Source organism: Rhinolophus ferrumequinum, chromosome X (genome assembly GCF_004115265.2).
Source record: "Rhinolophus ferrumequinum isolate MPI-CBG mRhiFer1 chromosome X, mRhiFer1_v1.p, whole genome shotgun sequence".
NCBI classification, from domain to species: Eukaryota; Metazoa; Chordata; class Mammalia; order Chiroptera; family Rhinolophidae; genus Rhinolophus; species Rhinolophus ferrumequinum.
In genome coordinates this window covers 124,062,939-124,078,142 of record NC_046284.1, presented here as the reverse complement: position 1 = coordinate 124,078,142, position 15,204 = coordinate 124,062,939, and the positions used below count along the sequence as shown (strand labels likewise).

The following is a 15,204-nucleotide window of genomic DNA, read 5'->3' as shown; positions in this document are numbered from 1 at the left end:
CTGCTGCTTCAAATCTCTCTGACTTCTTAACTCTGACTTCTGCACCTGATTGTGCCCGGCTCACCCTGAATAACTTCCCTTTTAATTCGCTTGAATCCATTGATTAGGCACTTTAATTACAACCGCAAAATTCCTTGACCTTTCCCATATAATCCTGGGAGTGACGTCCCATCATGTGCCCAGTTCCTGTCGATCGTCCACGAGAGTGGTTTCTACAGCCATCCACTTACCGCATTGGGACCAAGGATCATGGCTGCAGCTAACCTGGAACTTTGTTTTTCTATTTCTGAGGTGCAGCCAGAGGAGGGGTACCTTGCTAAAGACTGGAGCAGGAATTTCCTGGAACATTTCCCCAAGTACTGTAATCCCCTCTTGGGCTTGCCGGTTCCGAAGGACTGCGTGTCTTCCTTCTTCATGTGCTTTGCGAATGTCTCAGAGAGCAGAGTGGAAACATCGCTTTCAAACTGAACCGTTCCCCAGGGAAACAAACGCGCAAGCAGCCTCGGAGAGGACGGTTTTAAAGAGAACACCAGACCTCTCTGTCTTCCCAAGAAGAACAAGAAGGTACATGAAGACAGTGAGGAAGCCTGCCTGGGTTCAAAGCCTGGGCCACCTTCCTGGGGGAGCCTGCACCCTCCCTTTGCTCCTTCTCACGTGGAGAGCACGGTCATACTTGCCTCTAGGGACGGTGTGTGGACAGGACAACACGACCCACACATAGCAGACACCCAGAAATTATGCAGGAACCCCTTCCTATTGAAAACTCCATTGGTAGTTGGGGTCCCTTCAGTCCCCTGGCCCCTCTAACGCTGATGGGTTGGCAAACTATGTTGAACAACGGAGGGTTCCCTCTTGTTTTCCGACCCTGGATTTTCAGGGTGGGGGCTTGGACATGGTTGGGGCATCCGAAGCCCACGGCTTGTTCACCATCTGCCATAGTATGGGAGCCTCATACATTGTAACGTGCAAATTTCTAATTACATAATCATATAAGCATACGATTCTGTAAAAAATACTATAATGATGTATAAAGTGACGTGAAAATACATGCAAAATAGAGTTGCATTTCAATTTCGTTATTAAAATAAGTGTCATGTAAAGTATGAAACATAAACCATTGAAAATATTAAAATATTACATATTTGTATTACATGTTTACATAAGCACATAACCGCCCCTGGAAGGAAGCCTCCAATCTAGACATCAATATACATAACTAAGTAATTAAGTTATTAATAAGTGCTTGATGAGAGAAATGCATAATTTATCATTGAATTATATAACTATGGTACCTGTGATGTGAATTAATGTGTACAGTAAATACAATAAATGAATGCTTGATTCGATCGTAATTTACAGTTAACTTATATTAGTAGATTATGCATGGTTATCATAACAATTTAGGCGCAAACACCAGGCACCGCTCCTGATCGTCGAGCGCCCACCGTGGCCCAGGTGCGGCCTCGGCCTGGACCTGCGACCTGCGCACAGGTAGCGGCGTGGGGGGCAGGGCGAGCTCGCGCACGCGCAGTGCACAGCAGAGGTCGGCCCGCCCTCGCCCTGGGCCCCCGGAAGTCCCGCCCTAGGGGCGGGGCCAGGGCCGGGAGGAGAAACCGGCAGCCGCCGCGCGGCCGCTTCCGCGGGCCCGCACACCGGAAGCGGAAGTGCGTCACAGCGGCGGGCGGCGGCGGGGCGCATCGGGGGGTCTCGGGGGGGGAGGCTGCTCCTGCCGGGGTCGTCGGGGGACCGCGGCGAACTGGGGCCAGGGCGGCGGCGGCGGCGGGGGACACAGGAGGAGTCCCGCGCCGGTGAGCACCGCCCGCAACCGCTTGCCTCCGGGAGCCGGCCGGGGTCGGGGTCCGGGTCCGGGGGTGGTGCGGGGCCGGGGCCTGCGGGGGCCGGGGGCGCTGGGGGGCCGGGGGATCCCGGGGGCCGGGGGCACTGGGGGGCCGGGGGACACGGGGGCCGGGGGCACTGGGGGGCCGGGGGACACGGGGGCCGGGGGCACTGGGGGGCCGGGGGATCCCGGGGGCCGGGGGCACTGGGGGGCCGGGGGGATCCCGGGGGCCGGGGATACTGGGGGACACGGGGGCACTGAGGGGGCCGGGGGATACCGGGGGCGGGGAGTACCGTGGGTCGGGGCCCTGGGTCTGAGGTGGGGGCAGTACCAGGGGTGGCCTAGGAAGGCCCGGAGCCTGGGGGTTACCATGGAGACCGAGGGTTACGGGGAGCCAACCTTTATGAGGGGATCGGTGCTAGAGGCCAGGCCAACCGGGGCTCTAATGAGGGCTGGAAATCTGGGGTACCCAGGGTAATGGCGGTGTACCTGGGGGACAGGGGGCAGTTAGGGGGACACAGCGAAGCCCCAGAGGCAGCTGCGTGGGGTGGAGGTGTGGGGGCTGAACCCCGGGGCCTGGGGGCGCCTGGGCTACCAGAGGCAGCCGGGCCCTCGGGGGTGGGGGTGGGGCACAGGGGTAGCCAGGCCACCAGAGGGAGGGTCCTGGCGGGGGCAGTTCTGGGGGAGGTCTGGGGTCTCAGCCTGGGCCGCAGCCCCTCGTCCACGCAGGTGGCTCTTCCACGCGGTTCAGAGCCTCCTGCCTTGGGGCCTGTCGGGAAACCTCCCACCTGAGCTGGCGGGCAATGGCTGGATGGGCCACCTGTGTTGTTTGGGTGCGTGGTGTTAAGGTCACGGCTGGAACCTGCCCTCCGGGAACTTGTGGGGACCAGCAGGGAAGACCAGTAGGGCAGTGAGGGGAGGGAGAGGGTGCCCATGGCTCCCAGCCCCCAGCTGGGGAAAGACGGGCACTTTTCACGTGAAGTAGGGCAGAGACAGGCTTGCAGTGTCTTCACCGTGAACCTTCCTGTTTGACCAGGGCAAATGCCAGGCCACCTGCTACACAGTCTTCCAGGTGCCTGAGCGGCCTCCTGCCTGTGGTTTCCCCACGACCTGTCTGCACCTCCCTCCAGGGAGCTAGGCGGGGTCTCGCCTGCGTCTTCCCGCTGCACAGAGGGTGGGAGCCAGCCCGCTGGGCTCTGGCCCCGGGAGGGCTGCTTCTGGGTGCCGGGTGCAGGGCGCGTAAAAGCTTTTGTCCACCCAGTTCTTTTCCCCTTTGGCGTCACCTGATGGTTTCAGGACAGAGCCATCTCAGGTGATGAGGGCTTCCAGCAGGTGGAGCCCCCGTTTTCCCACGAGGCACAGAAGCAGCCTCGCGCGCTGGGCGGCCCGGGCGCCCGGCCCTGACTGTGTGCGTCTGCGTTTCAGGCCCCAGGTCCCGGCTATGGCCGCGGCCACCATCGTGCACGACACGTCTGAGGCGGTGGAGCTGTGCCCCGCGTTCGGCCTGTACCTCAAGCCCATCACCAAGATGACCATCAGCGTGGCGCTGCCGCAGCTGAAGCAGCCGGGCAAGTCCATCTCCAACTGGGAGGTGATGGAGCGGCTGAAGGCCATGGTGCACAGCCACCAGTTCTCCACGCTGCGGATCACGAAGAGCACCATGGACTTCATCCGCTTCGAGGGCGAGGTGGAGAACAAGAGCCTGGTGAAGGCCTTCCTGGCCTGCCTGGACGGCAAGACCATCAAGCTCAGCGGCTTCTCCGACACCCTGCGGGTCCGCGCCGCCGAGTTCAAGATCGACTTCCCCACGCGGCACGACTGGGACTCCTTCTTCCGCGACGCCAAGGACATGAACGAGACGCTGCCGGGGGAGCGTCCGGACACCATCCACCTGGAGGGGCTGCCCTGCAAGTGGTTCGCCCCGCGGGACGCGGGCTCCGAGAAGCCCAGCGAGGACGTGCTGGTCAGGGTGTTCGAGAAGTTCGGGGACATCCGCAACGTGGACATCCCCATGCTGGACCCCTACCGGGAGGAGATGACGGGGCGCAACTTCCACACCTTCAGCTTCGGGGGGCACCTGAACTTCGAGGCCTACGTGCAGTACCGCGAGTACGCGGGCTTCATCCAGGCCATGAGCGCCCTGCGCGGGATGAAGCTCATGTACAAGGGCGAGGACGGCAAGGCCGTGGCCTGCAACATCAAGGTGCTGGCCCCCCCGGAGGCGGGCGGCGGGCGGCGGGCCGGGTGCTTCAGCCCCGCGGGCTCTCCCTGGGTTCCCGTGCGGCGACGAGGCCGCCAGCCTCGGACAGAGCCGGCCTCTGACCCTCGGCTGGCCACCCGGTGGCGCCGGCACAGGGCCCAGGGCGGCGGCGGTGGCGGCGGGGTCGGCCGGGGAACTGCTGGGGCCCTGGGGAGCGGGAGGGGCAGCCGTCTTGTGAAGGGGGCGACTTGGTTCTTGTCAGCACACGGAGAGGCGAGGCACGTGTCCGCAAACGCGGCCACCTCATGCCGCCGTGCCCTGTGTCCACCCGCAGGTGTCCTTTGATTCCACCAAACACCTGAGTGACGCGTCCATCAAGAAGCGGCAGCTGGAGAGGCAGAAGCTTCAGGAGCTGGAGCAGCAGAGGCGGGAGCAGAAGCGCCGAGAGAAGGAGGCGGAGGAGCGGCAGAGGGCCGAGGAGAGGTGCGGCGGGGAGGCGGGGCCCTGCGCGCGTGTGTGCACGTGTGTGCTGGTGGGATGTGTCTGTGCGTGCGTGTGTGCATGCATGTGTGTGCGTCCATGTGTGTGCGCGTCTGCATGTGCACATGCACGTGTGTGTCCATGTGTGTGCTTGTGGGATGTGTGTGTGCGTGCATGTGTGTGTCCATGTGTGTGCGCGTCTGCATGTGCACATGCACGTGTGTGCATGTGTGTGCTTGTGGGATGTGTGTGTGCATGCATGTGTGTGTCCATGTGTGTGCGCGTCTGCATGTGCACATGTATGTGTATGCGTGTCTGCATGCAGTGGGAGATACAGCAGGTGTGTGTGTCCGGGTGCTAGTGGCCCCTCCCAGGAACTCAGTCCCACCTGTGACATGGCCTGGGGTGGCCCTCCAGACCCGCGTCACTTGTCCCCCCCACCCCACGTCCTGCTGAAGCCACCACTGTGTCCTGGCCACTGTCCCGTGTGACATTTACATTGACATTACGTTAATGTGAAGTAAAGAACGGACAACGTTAGCCATATTTTAGTAAGAAACGGTCCCCGGTAATGAGGCTGTGAAGTAATAGGCGTCTGAGGCCAAGTCTGGTCCTGCTTTTGCGCCTGTCACCCTGTTTTTGTTTGTTGTGAGCCTAACGTAACCAGCGCTATGACCTAGATCGTGGGGGAAAGCAGGAGGAATTCTTCCCGTCAGTGCCACACGTTGGGCATTTCCAGCATTTCGTGTGGGTTTCACAGGACCGTTGTCTGCTCTGATGTGCTGGCTGTCGAGTCTCCGGCTCGGCGGATTGGGCTGGTTTCGTTCCTGACCAGTCTTTTTGTCGCTCTCTGTAGAGTTGAGTGTCCCCCACTGCGGGCGCCTGTTTTGTTTTCCACTCTTCCCCCAGAAGCGGACACGTGTCTGCATTGAGCTGTTTGGACGTTTGCTGCCGAGCGCGATTTTAGGTGTGGCTGGTGTGGACCGTGCTGCCCCGGGGGCCGGTTGGTCTGCCGCCCGCCCGCCCGCCGGGGGAGGACGGTGTGGGCATGGTGGGAGCCCTGGCGTCAGCGTCTGGGGCCTGTGTGTGGAGCAGGTGGCCTGGGGAGCGTGCAGTGTGCTCACGCACAGCCAGAGGCCCGGCTGTGCACGGCCTCACACGTCAGCACGCTTTCCTTGGGCAGAAGCAGGAAAAGCGAGCAGGAGGCTCATGGGAGCCGCGTCCTGCAGCGTGTAGACCAGCCCGGCTCTCGTCCGGAACGGGCCGTCCCCGCCCGTCCAGGCTCCCACCGTGACCCACGGACGCTGCTGTCATCCTGCAGAAAGCCCCGCTCAGCGCTTCCCACAGCAGCTGTGCGGGCTCCTTGACCTTGACGGCAGGAAAGAGCAGGCCAGGGAGAGGGCCGCATCCTGGCCCTGAGGATAGGCCACCGTCTGTGTGGGCCATGTGGCAGACTCCGTCCCGCCAGGTGTGGTGGGGGCACGGGGTCCCGTCCACACACTGACACATCTGCCGTGCCATGGAACGCTGGGAAGGCCCGCTGTGAGGTGCAGGCTGGGGGCCTGCCGGGGGCCTGGGTGCAGGCGTCCCGCTGTCCTTTCTCAGCCTGAGCCTGCAGGCCCGACGGGCGCCCCTGTGTCTTCCCCCGCAGCGAGCGTGCTCGTGAGGGTGGTTGGGTAAGGAGGACAGAGCGTGGCTGTAGCCATCATGGCGTGGCCTTGCAGATGGCAGGCCTGGGCTTCGGCTGGTTCCCTGCAGAGCTGCTCACTTAGGGGCTCACGAAGCCCGTGGAGCCTCCGCCCTTGAGGCGGGTGGGGCCCCCTTCCTGCACCCGAGGGGAGGGTGCACCCCTGCTTCCTCCCCCGGTGCGGGTCACGTCCTTGCTCCTCCGGGTCTGTGTCACTGTGGACTTGCTGCCTTCAGGTCCCCACCCCCCACCGTGAGTCTCTGTGCTGCGTGGAGCTGCTTTGCCTTTGTCACTGCGTCTGTCGGTCGTTTGGGTGATTTTAAAGCTGAACCGCCCAGGAGGGTGTGCTGTTAACAGGCCTGGTGCTTCTTCCAGACTTTTCCCGGGCGGTGATTGTTCTGGTTGCATTTGGATCCTCATTTTGGGAACCCTCCCCCACCAAGGAAAAACAGTGTTAGGAGTAAATTTGTTGGGGCTTGGGCGTGCTGTGGGTTCATTTTAAAGACGAGTCACCATGCCCAGGGCACGTGTGTTTAGTGACCTCGCAGGATTTCCGTGAGACACTACGTGCTCTTACGGACCCCTGATCGGGGCACACCCCAGAGCGAACCGTCCTCGGTTTGTTGTCCTTGTGGGTTTGCCTTTCCTGGAAGAGGACTGTACAGTACGTGGGCTTCTGTGTTTGATGTTACCCCTAGCGTGACGCTTCCGGCACGTTCTTCCGTAGCCATGCACGTTTGTGTGTCATGCTTCCTTTCGGCCCCGCGGTTGCCTCCGAGAGCCCCAGGGATGGGCCTTCCTCTTAGAGCTGAAGCCACCGTGACCTCTGCTGTCCTGAGTCTGAGGCCCGGATGGTTGTGTGTGGAGCAGCGAGTCACGGCTCTCGTGCCTGCGGTGGCAGTGTCCCCCTGCGACGGGCCCTGCCCTCCCGCCCCTCTGGGTTGCTTCTCGCTGTTGGCCCTTGCACCTGAGCTGCTGTCTGTGGTTCAGAGCTAACCCTCGATGCCGTCAAACCCATCGGCCCCCTTTTCCCCGCCTCACATTTGGGGCGTGCTTGGCAAGGCCGTCCCTCCCTCCAGACACTAAAACACTCACTCTGTGCGCCTGCCGCTGCTCGGGTTCCTGGGCTCAACTGGAATTTATTTGGGGACAGAGAGTTAAAATGCTTAATCGTGTGGACACCTCCTTGCCACCCGTCTTCCCCTCTTGCTTAGAAGACCACCTGTGCAAGGTACCGAGTGTTCCCCTGCCGCCCCTGTCTTTGCTAATAATGGAGCCCTCGTGTCTTTTGCACAGGAAACAGAAAGAGCTGGAAGAACAGGAGAGAGAGAGAAAAAGAGAGGAGAAGCTTCGCAAGAGGGAGCAAAAACAGAGGGAACGTGAGTTCCGCCGGAGCCAGAAGAAGCTCGAGAAGCTCCAGGCAGAGGAGCAGAAAAAGCTGCAGGAGAAAATCAAGCTGGAGGAGCGCAAGCTGCTGCTGGCCCAGCGGAACCTGCAGTCTATCCGGCTGGTCGCGGAGCTGCTGAGCCGGGCCAAGGTACCGCCAGGGCGCCGGGCCGGGCCAGGCCAGGGTACCGCCGGGGCGCCGGGCCTGTCCTGCCCACGGGAGCTATGCCTCTGCTCTGAAACACGGGCCACTGTCACAGTCCCTGTGACTCAGGCTTCCCAGGGAGGATGATCCATCACCTGGGGTTGTGTAGGGTCTGTGCGTCATTACGGATTTCAGGCTTAGGAAGCTGGTAGGACGGTCACTTAGTGTGACCTGTGGTCAGGCCTCCCCGGCGCTGGCCCCACAGCCTTGGTGTGGCCAGGGCTGAGGGTCCCCGTGTCCCCCGGAGACGGAGTGGCAGCGGTCGCTGAGGGTCACCCGCCCTCCCTCCTCCCGTGGCTCTGCTCCCACCCGGGATGCACTGGCTGGGCCTCGTCAGGTCAGCGGGCCTTATTCTGACCCCTGCAGGCCAGTGGCAGGGGGCGGTGGGAGGAGGGCTGAGCCTGGTCCAAGGGGAACCCAGGGCGCCCCCCCAGAGTCTGGCCTGCTGCGGTCCCACTCTGCAGCTGTGCAGCTGACGGTCCTTGGCCGCTGCTGTGTGGACGTTCCCTAGAGCCGCCTTGTGCCTCTTGGAGGCCCTGCTGGTCACTCCCGAGAGCTGGCCGCGGACAGACGTGCCGGGCCCTGCCTGAGCTCCGAGCCGCGTGCCCGTGCACGGTGGCGCCGGCCACCCCGTAACCTGTTGTCTAATTACAGTGTTGATAAGGCCCCGGGAAGGAGCATGGCAGGCGCGCCGAGACGTGCGGCAGCTCATTTCTTGTCTCATGGTGAATATTGAAGACACTGACCCAGGCTAGGCCCAGCACGCCCCGCGGCCGCCTGTGTCTGCGTGTCCTGGCAACCGCGGGGGCGCCCAGGCCGCCCCTGAAATGCACGCCCCGGGCGGGCCGTGCCCAGTAGCTTTGCCGCGGGGTCCCCGCCGGGCGTGGCCAGGCCGCCCCTGAGCGTCGGGCAGGGAGGACGCCCTCTGAGCCGCGCGCCCTGTCTCCCGCAGGCCGTCCGGGTGCAGGAGCAGGAGCGGAAGGAGCAAGCGCGGCGCCTGCAGCAGCTGGAGGAGCGGCGCCGGCTGCAGGAGGCTGAGCTGCGGCGCGTGGAGGAGGAGAAGGAGCGCGCGCTGGGGCTGCAGCGGCGGGAGCGCGCGCTGCGCCAGCGTCTGCTGAGCATTCTGCTGAGCCGGACGGCCGACGACCCCCGGGCGCGCGCCCCGCTGGCCGGCGCCCACGCCGACCTGCTGCAGCCGGTCCTGGACATCCTGCACACGGTGTCGGCCGGCGGCGTCGCCGTCGCGTCCTCGCTGCACGGCCTCGGGGGCCAGCCAACCCCCAGCGCCGCGAGGGACACCCCGCCGCGGCCGGATGGCGACCGCTCCCCCGGAGACGTGAACGGGAGTGTGGCCGAGGAGGGCCCGGGCGGGGACCGGCAGCCCGCGCGCCCCGTGGCCCCGGACGACGCCTCGCCGGAGAAAAGGTGCCCGGCCGTGCTTTCCTGCATCCCCGACAACAACCAGCAGCCCAAGGGCGTCCCCGTCGCCTGCGAGCAGAGCGCGCCCAAGAAGGACGCCCGTTCCGAGCAAGACAAGTGCAACCGTGAGCCCAGCCGGAGCCGGGCCAGCGGGGACCACGGCGCCGAGCACCGACACAAGCGGGAGAGGAGCCGGCCGCGGCGGGCAGGCAGCCGGGAGGACGGGCGGCCGCGGAAGGACGGGAAGGACCGGCGGTCCCAGCAGAAGCGCGCACAGCAGGAGGCCGGCGCCCCGCGGCGCAGCGCCAGCCCCGACCACACCCCGTCGCGCAGGTCCCACAGCAGAGAGCGCTCCGGCCGCAGGGACCGCAGCCGCGACCGCAGGGGTGGCTCGGGCCGGAGGCGCAGCCGCCACCGCCGCGGGGACAGGTCGCGCTCGGGGTCCCCCAGCCGGCGCCACAGCTCCTGGAACAGGTAATGCAGGCCGCGGCGTCCTGCTGCCGCCCAGGGAAGGTCGGACCAGCGCGCGCGGCCTCCTCCCAGCGCCCGGAGCGAGCGTCCAAGGAGCCGCCGCATGGAGGAGGGCGGCGCGGTACGAGTGTGCTGTCGTCGGCCGCTGGTAGCCTTGGGTCCAGTCTGCAGCCATCAGCCACTAGCTTTAGTTCCCCTGGAAACCTGTTGATCCGATAGCTTTAATATCGCCGCCAGTCCTCGCAACCAGGAGAAGCGTCCAGAAGACCGGTCCCGGGAATGGCAGGGCACAGGGAATAGCTCACTGCCCGCGCTCCGTCGCGCCCACGCACCCACGCACCGGGGAGACGCTGCACGGCCGGGGGATGGCTGGTCCGAGCCGACCCGCAGCGCCTCCCACAGGGCGCGGGGAGCCAGCCTTGCCTTGGTGTTTGGTTTTTCCCTTTTTCTTGTTGTAATCTTCACTGATGAGAAGCTCCCTTTGGGTGGAGATGCCCAAAGAGCGAGGGGGCCGTGGCACCGGAAGATGGAAACGCCAACGTGCCATCCTTTTACGACGCCAGTTTGCGGGGCCGTCGTGACGCTCGTCAACGTCAGACATTCACTTTTTACACATTTGAGTAATTAAAGCCGAGGAGAGAGGTTGGTCAAAAGCTTTGGTTTCTAGTCAAGGGTAGCGTGTGTGCTTTTTTTAAGAAGCTGTTTTGCTAAATTATTTTTACTTGGAACGTTTCCACCAGATTTAAGGCGGCAAACTTGGTACATTTTCTAATGGTCGGCTTCTCCACGTGAAGCACAGAAATCCTTAAAAAAAAAATAGCTGTACTGTTTGCATTAGAAAAGGTGGTGTTGACTCCAGTTTGCATTTTTATGGTGAAATAAAATCCTTTTCCAGTGAACGAGTATTTTCCATACTTGGTCTGTTTCAAGTCGCCTAGAAGGGCTGATTCGCAGCGACGTGTGGGTTCCACGGTGCTCGTGTCACGCGTCACCCCTGCAGGAGATGCGTGGGTCCTTAGAGGGGGGCCTTTCATTAGTTTACCGAGAACCTCGAGTTTAGCCAATCCACTAAAGCAGTCGTTTCAAAGCCTAGAGACACTTTCAAAACGGAATCAAGCAGAAGTGGTTTTTACCCCACGAGGGTCGAGGTAGCGGGTGGCTGGCCCTGCCGGGACCACAGAGCACGCTGCTCCGTCTCCGTGAAAACGCGCGTCTTCTCAGCGTGTGGACGGCTGGTCACGCGCCTCTACCGCCCTGGCTGGCGGTACCGTCACCGCTGAGATGGGCACAGCAGACCTGCACCTTTCTCCGGGGTGGCTCGCTGTCACCTGCCCAGGTGTGGGTACAAGCTGTGCTCAGATGCCCAGACGCTGGAAACGCCCCTCGAAAACCCAGTGCGGATGCCCCGGCACTGAGCCTGGGCCGGTCCGTGGCTCTGAGAACTTCCTGGGGTCGGGCTGGGTGCCCACCGCGCGGTGCGCGGGGAGACGGGGCTCCCTGAACCCAGGGGATAGTGAAGGAGCAAACGGGAGGAGAAGGCCGAGTGGTGGTGAAGGGGCTGGGGGCCGTCTCTGAGGTCAGGGTGTCTGCGGTCAGGGGACACCTCTGTGAGGTCCCTGCGTCCCTGTCTGGATGGCGCAGGCTGACACAGCGTTCCAGGCAGGGTTCTGTACAACGGGACTGAACATGACGTGGGTCCAGGATCAGGAACCGGTCACAGTGGCCAGGAGGTGACAGCAGGGCCCGGACCAGGTCACAGGGGTCAGACTTCACCTGCAACCTGGTGGGAAGCAGCCGGAGGGCCGGTAGCTGCACCTGAAGCCAGAGGGGAGGAGGGCTTGTGGCCACAGGCGGTCTGTGCTGGGGCCTGGGCGGGGCCACGGGCAGGGGGCGGGGCGCCGAGGGGTGTGGCTTACTGGGGGCCGTGGATGTGCCGGGGCGTGGCGGCAGGTCGGCTGGGGAACTGGCCCCCGCAGCTATAGAAAGGGTGTCCTGTGGCAGCCCCAGGGCTCTGCGTTGTGAGGCGCCCTGCGCTGGTCTTTGCACACCCCCAGGACCGCTGGGCTGCGCTGGTCTTTGCACACTCACCCCCAGGACCGCCGGGCTGCGTTGGTATTTGCACACTCAGCCCCAGGACCGCCGGGCTGCGCTGGTCTTTGCACACTCACCCCCAGGACCCCTGGGCTGTAGACGGGCGCAGTGGCAGCCCTTCTGTCTGCCCCTCCCCTGCCCCCCATCCTGCTGGCTCCACCTGCTGGCTCTGGGCCACTGAAAGGGCTGGTAGTGACGTCCCCAGCCAGAGAGTGGCTGCCCCGTTTTCTCCTTGCGGTCCCCTCAGTTCTTGCCTTTGTCCCCGTGACGCTCTGGGGTGAGGGGACCCGCTCAGGACGGTGGTGTCTTCCAGGCCAGCTGACGCCTGGGTCATTTCCATGCCCTCCTTTACCCTCGGTCGCTTTCCGGGTCCTGAGTTTGTTCAGTGCCAGTGCGGAGTCAGGGCGTCTGATGGGAAGAGGTGGCCCTGACGGCCTGTGGTCCGGGCTCCTACACACACACAGGACCTCCCCGGTGTCAGGAAGAGGACGGCTGCGCGGTGTTGTTCGCGTCCGGCAGCAGACAGGGACAGCTGTACGTGGCTGTGCCATGACAGTCACTTCTAGAGTCACCGCAGTGACACGAGGGGGTGTGGAGTGGGGTTCGGAGGACAGAGTGCCTGGATTTGCGCGGTTTCCCCACACGGCCGGGCTTTGGCGATGGGGGCGGGAAGGGGGGAGGGGCTTGGGGACCAGCAGCCACGTGCCTCCTGGGGTCCCCCGCGTGTGGGCTCCTCTTGTCAGGCTTCGCACACGGCTCGTCTGTGAGACGGGGGAGCTTTTCTGCACTTCATCTTCTAGAAATTCTCTCGTTTTCTCTAGAGCTCGTGCACACGGAACCATGGCTCGTAAGTGACAGTGCAGATGAATGTTTGTCACTGACTAGACTTGACAACCGAACCACGATTTCTCTCCTAGGTCTGAGGCGATAATGCTGAACAAGGGGGCTGTGAAGAAATGGAAGGTTTCACCCCTAGAAGCGTTTGTTCCACAGATTGTCTCTCTCTCTCTGTCTGTGTCTCACTCACAGCATTTTGTCCTAAGCCACCTCCTAGGACACTGAACCATTATCTCATTGTGAGTAAGTGCAAAAAACCACCCCAGTTTATCTCAGCTGCCCCTGGCTGGCGGTCTGCGAGAGCAGGGCACTTCCTGTGAGATGACGGGGAGAAACAGAGCTGTGCTCTGTGCCCTTGGAGTCAGGGTGGCGTCCTTATCACGTGCTGGGCTGCCGCTGTCCCTGAGCCTTCAGGGGGCTCCTTGGCGGCCCCTGCCTGTGGCCAAGAAACTCCCCACACCGAGTGTGGCCTGTGTCCCTGGCCCCGTCCAGTGTCCGCTGCTAACTCCCCCGGATTCAGGGGTCGGCGGTGGCTGCCTGGCACCCCACTTCCTTTGGCTGTGCTCTGGGGGGGACTGGGCGGAGCTGCTCTGCAGACCTGAGGGGAGGGGTCCCAGGCGTGTGGGCTGTGTCACGCAGCACGACGGGGCCCGTGCCGCCTGTGTCCCTGGCACCTGAGGACCTGGCCTCCAGGGGAGTTGGAAGGCCCCGTGCAGGGAAGTGGGGCGCCCTGGGAGGACGGGGTGCAGAGCGAGGTCGGGACATTGGTCCACCTGCATGGCCGCTGCACACACCCGAGTCTGCAGCCGACGATGGCACGCGCTGCTGGTTCTCCTGCTGCTCACATGCTGCTGATGAGGACCCTGGCGTCACGTCACCCTCGGTGCCCTCATGCGCTCTGTGCCCTGGGCCTGCCTCACCCGCTCACCTGTGCCACCCTCTGGCCACACCCCCGGCCCTCCCTGCCCCCGCCCTGTGGCCCCCGCCTGGTGTGGGCTCCACGGCTTCCGGCTGACGTGTGGGCGAGAGATGGGCGATGTCGTCCGCGTGATGGAAACGAGCCTCCAAGGAGCATGTGCTCACCGGCTCCGACCTGGGCAGTCACGGAGGGGCGTGCGCCCCAGGCCTCTGGGACCCACAAAGCACAACCCCTCGAGCAGGGCAGTGACCCCCACGCGAGCTCAGAGTCTTAACCGTCCTGTAAGGCATCCCCAGCTCGCTCTCCCCACCTCCACGTCCTCACTCCCCGCCTGCATCTCAGGGACATAAAATCAGCCGCACAACCGTCGTTCTGGAGAGCATTTGGGGGTGTGTCCCCCATTCGGCCCAGATAAACTTGTACAGAAATTGTGGGCGCTCCTCCCAGGGACGCCCCTGGTCCCAGGAGGCACCCTCACTTCCGTCCTCTCACTCTGGCTCTGCTCCCTGAGATGGAAACTGCTGCAGGCCCCCAGGGTGGCCCAGGAAGGGGGCCCTGGGGGTGAGACGGTGACAGTGGCTTCTGCCCCCGGCGCTGTCCTGTGCCTCGCTTTCTCGGGACGCAAGGAGGACCTGCTGGGGTCACAAATGCGGCAAAAGGACTTCCCCAGGTCCTCACACTGAGGAGTCCCCCAAAGGGTGGCTCTTCTTTCCTTATGGGTGTGGGGACCCCAGGAAACACAGCAGGTGGCTGGAGTGTGCAGAGCCCCAGACGGGGCGTCTCCAGCACGCCCGCAGGTGTGGTCACCTGACGCTGGTGACCCTGCCTCTGTCCCAACTTCCCACACACACTTTCCGCTTTCCAAACAGTCTCACTGGGAGCGCTGCGTATGGGTGAGGACGGGGTACTTGGTAAAAGAGAAAAAACGTTTCTGTGTTTTTCACTGCAAATTGCACCGTGAGGCTACAAGTCTTCTGAACATTGTGGAGGCGTAAACAAAAGAAAGCAGCCTCATTGAGATAGAATGCACGTAACCAGAAGCCCCCCCGCATGGAAGGGGGCCACCCAGCCCTTCCCCGTGTTATCTACAGCCTCGCACAAGCATGGGGACCATCGAATGTGAGGATGTGTCCCCCCACACCCCGCAAAGAACCCCTCAGCCAGGTGTGCTCGTCCACAGAAAGTATCCTCCAGTTTAACCCTGGCCGCCGGGCGTCTCCTTGTGTCGGGCCAGCGTCTTCCTTTCTTACTTGGTTTGGAGACTCTGCCTCAGGCAGGTGGCTGTGTGCCCTGACCTGGCATTTCATGCGTGACACCCTGTCGGGTCTGTGGGGGCGGGTATCCTGGCCTCTCACCACCCCACCTCCTTTCTAAAGTAATCGCCTTAAGGGAGATTCCAGACTCCCTGCAGTGCTGGGGATTTGGTTCTTAGGAAGAACTGCTCTTAGGTCGTGAGCCAATGGGGCCGATGGTCCCTCCCTCGGCCCTGCTGTACGTGGGTCCCAAAGCTTCTCCACGTCTCCCGTGGGGATTGTGCCCTCCCTCAGCACACCGCCTGGGTGTCTCCTAACCCACGGCGCTCGCTCAGCCCCCAGGCACACCTGCTTCTCACCCTGTGCGGGACGAGCTCCCACCTGAGCGTCCCTCTGGCTCACCCCAGGCTCCAGCAAAG

General features: G+C 63.1%; 1 protein-coding gene across 1 annotated transcript; it reads left to right on the top strand.

Annotated features, from left to right (window-relative positions):
• Positions 1–1,661: 1,661 nt before the first annotated feature.
• AKAP17A (A-kinase anchoring protein 17A) lies at positions 1,662–9,833 on the top strand. The gene is made up of 5 exons (XM_033112794.1): positions 1,662–1,808; positions 3,263–4,040; positions 4,372–4,520; positions 7,501–7,741; positions 8,748–9,833. Exons 2-5 carry the CDS (start codon positions 3,279–3,281, stop codon positions 9,690–9,692), a joined length of 2,097 nt encoding a protein of 698 aa, XP_032968685.1. The 5' UTR covers positions 1,662–1,808; positions 3,263–3,278; the 3' UTR covers positions 9,693–9,833.
• The last annotated feature ends 5,371 nt before the right edge of the window (positions 9,834–15,204 follow it).

Excerpts from the sequence above, each read along its gene's own strand:
- AKAP17A (XM_033112794.1), top strand. The coding sequence starts at position 3,279 with ATGGCCGCGGCCACCATCGTGCACGACACGTCTGAGGCGGTGGAGCTG. Across the intron at positions 4,521-7,500 it reads CGGCAGAGGGCCGAGGAGAG|GAAACAGAAAGAGCTGGAAG; the intron begins GTGCGGCGGGGA and ends TCTTTTGCACAG. Across the intron at positions 7,742-8,747 it reads AGCTGCTGAGCCGGGCCAAG|GCCGTCCGGGTGCAGGAGCA; the intron begins GTACCGCCAGGG and ends TGTCTCCCGCAG.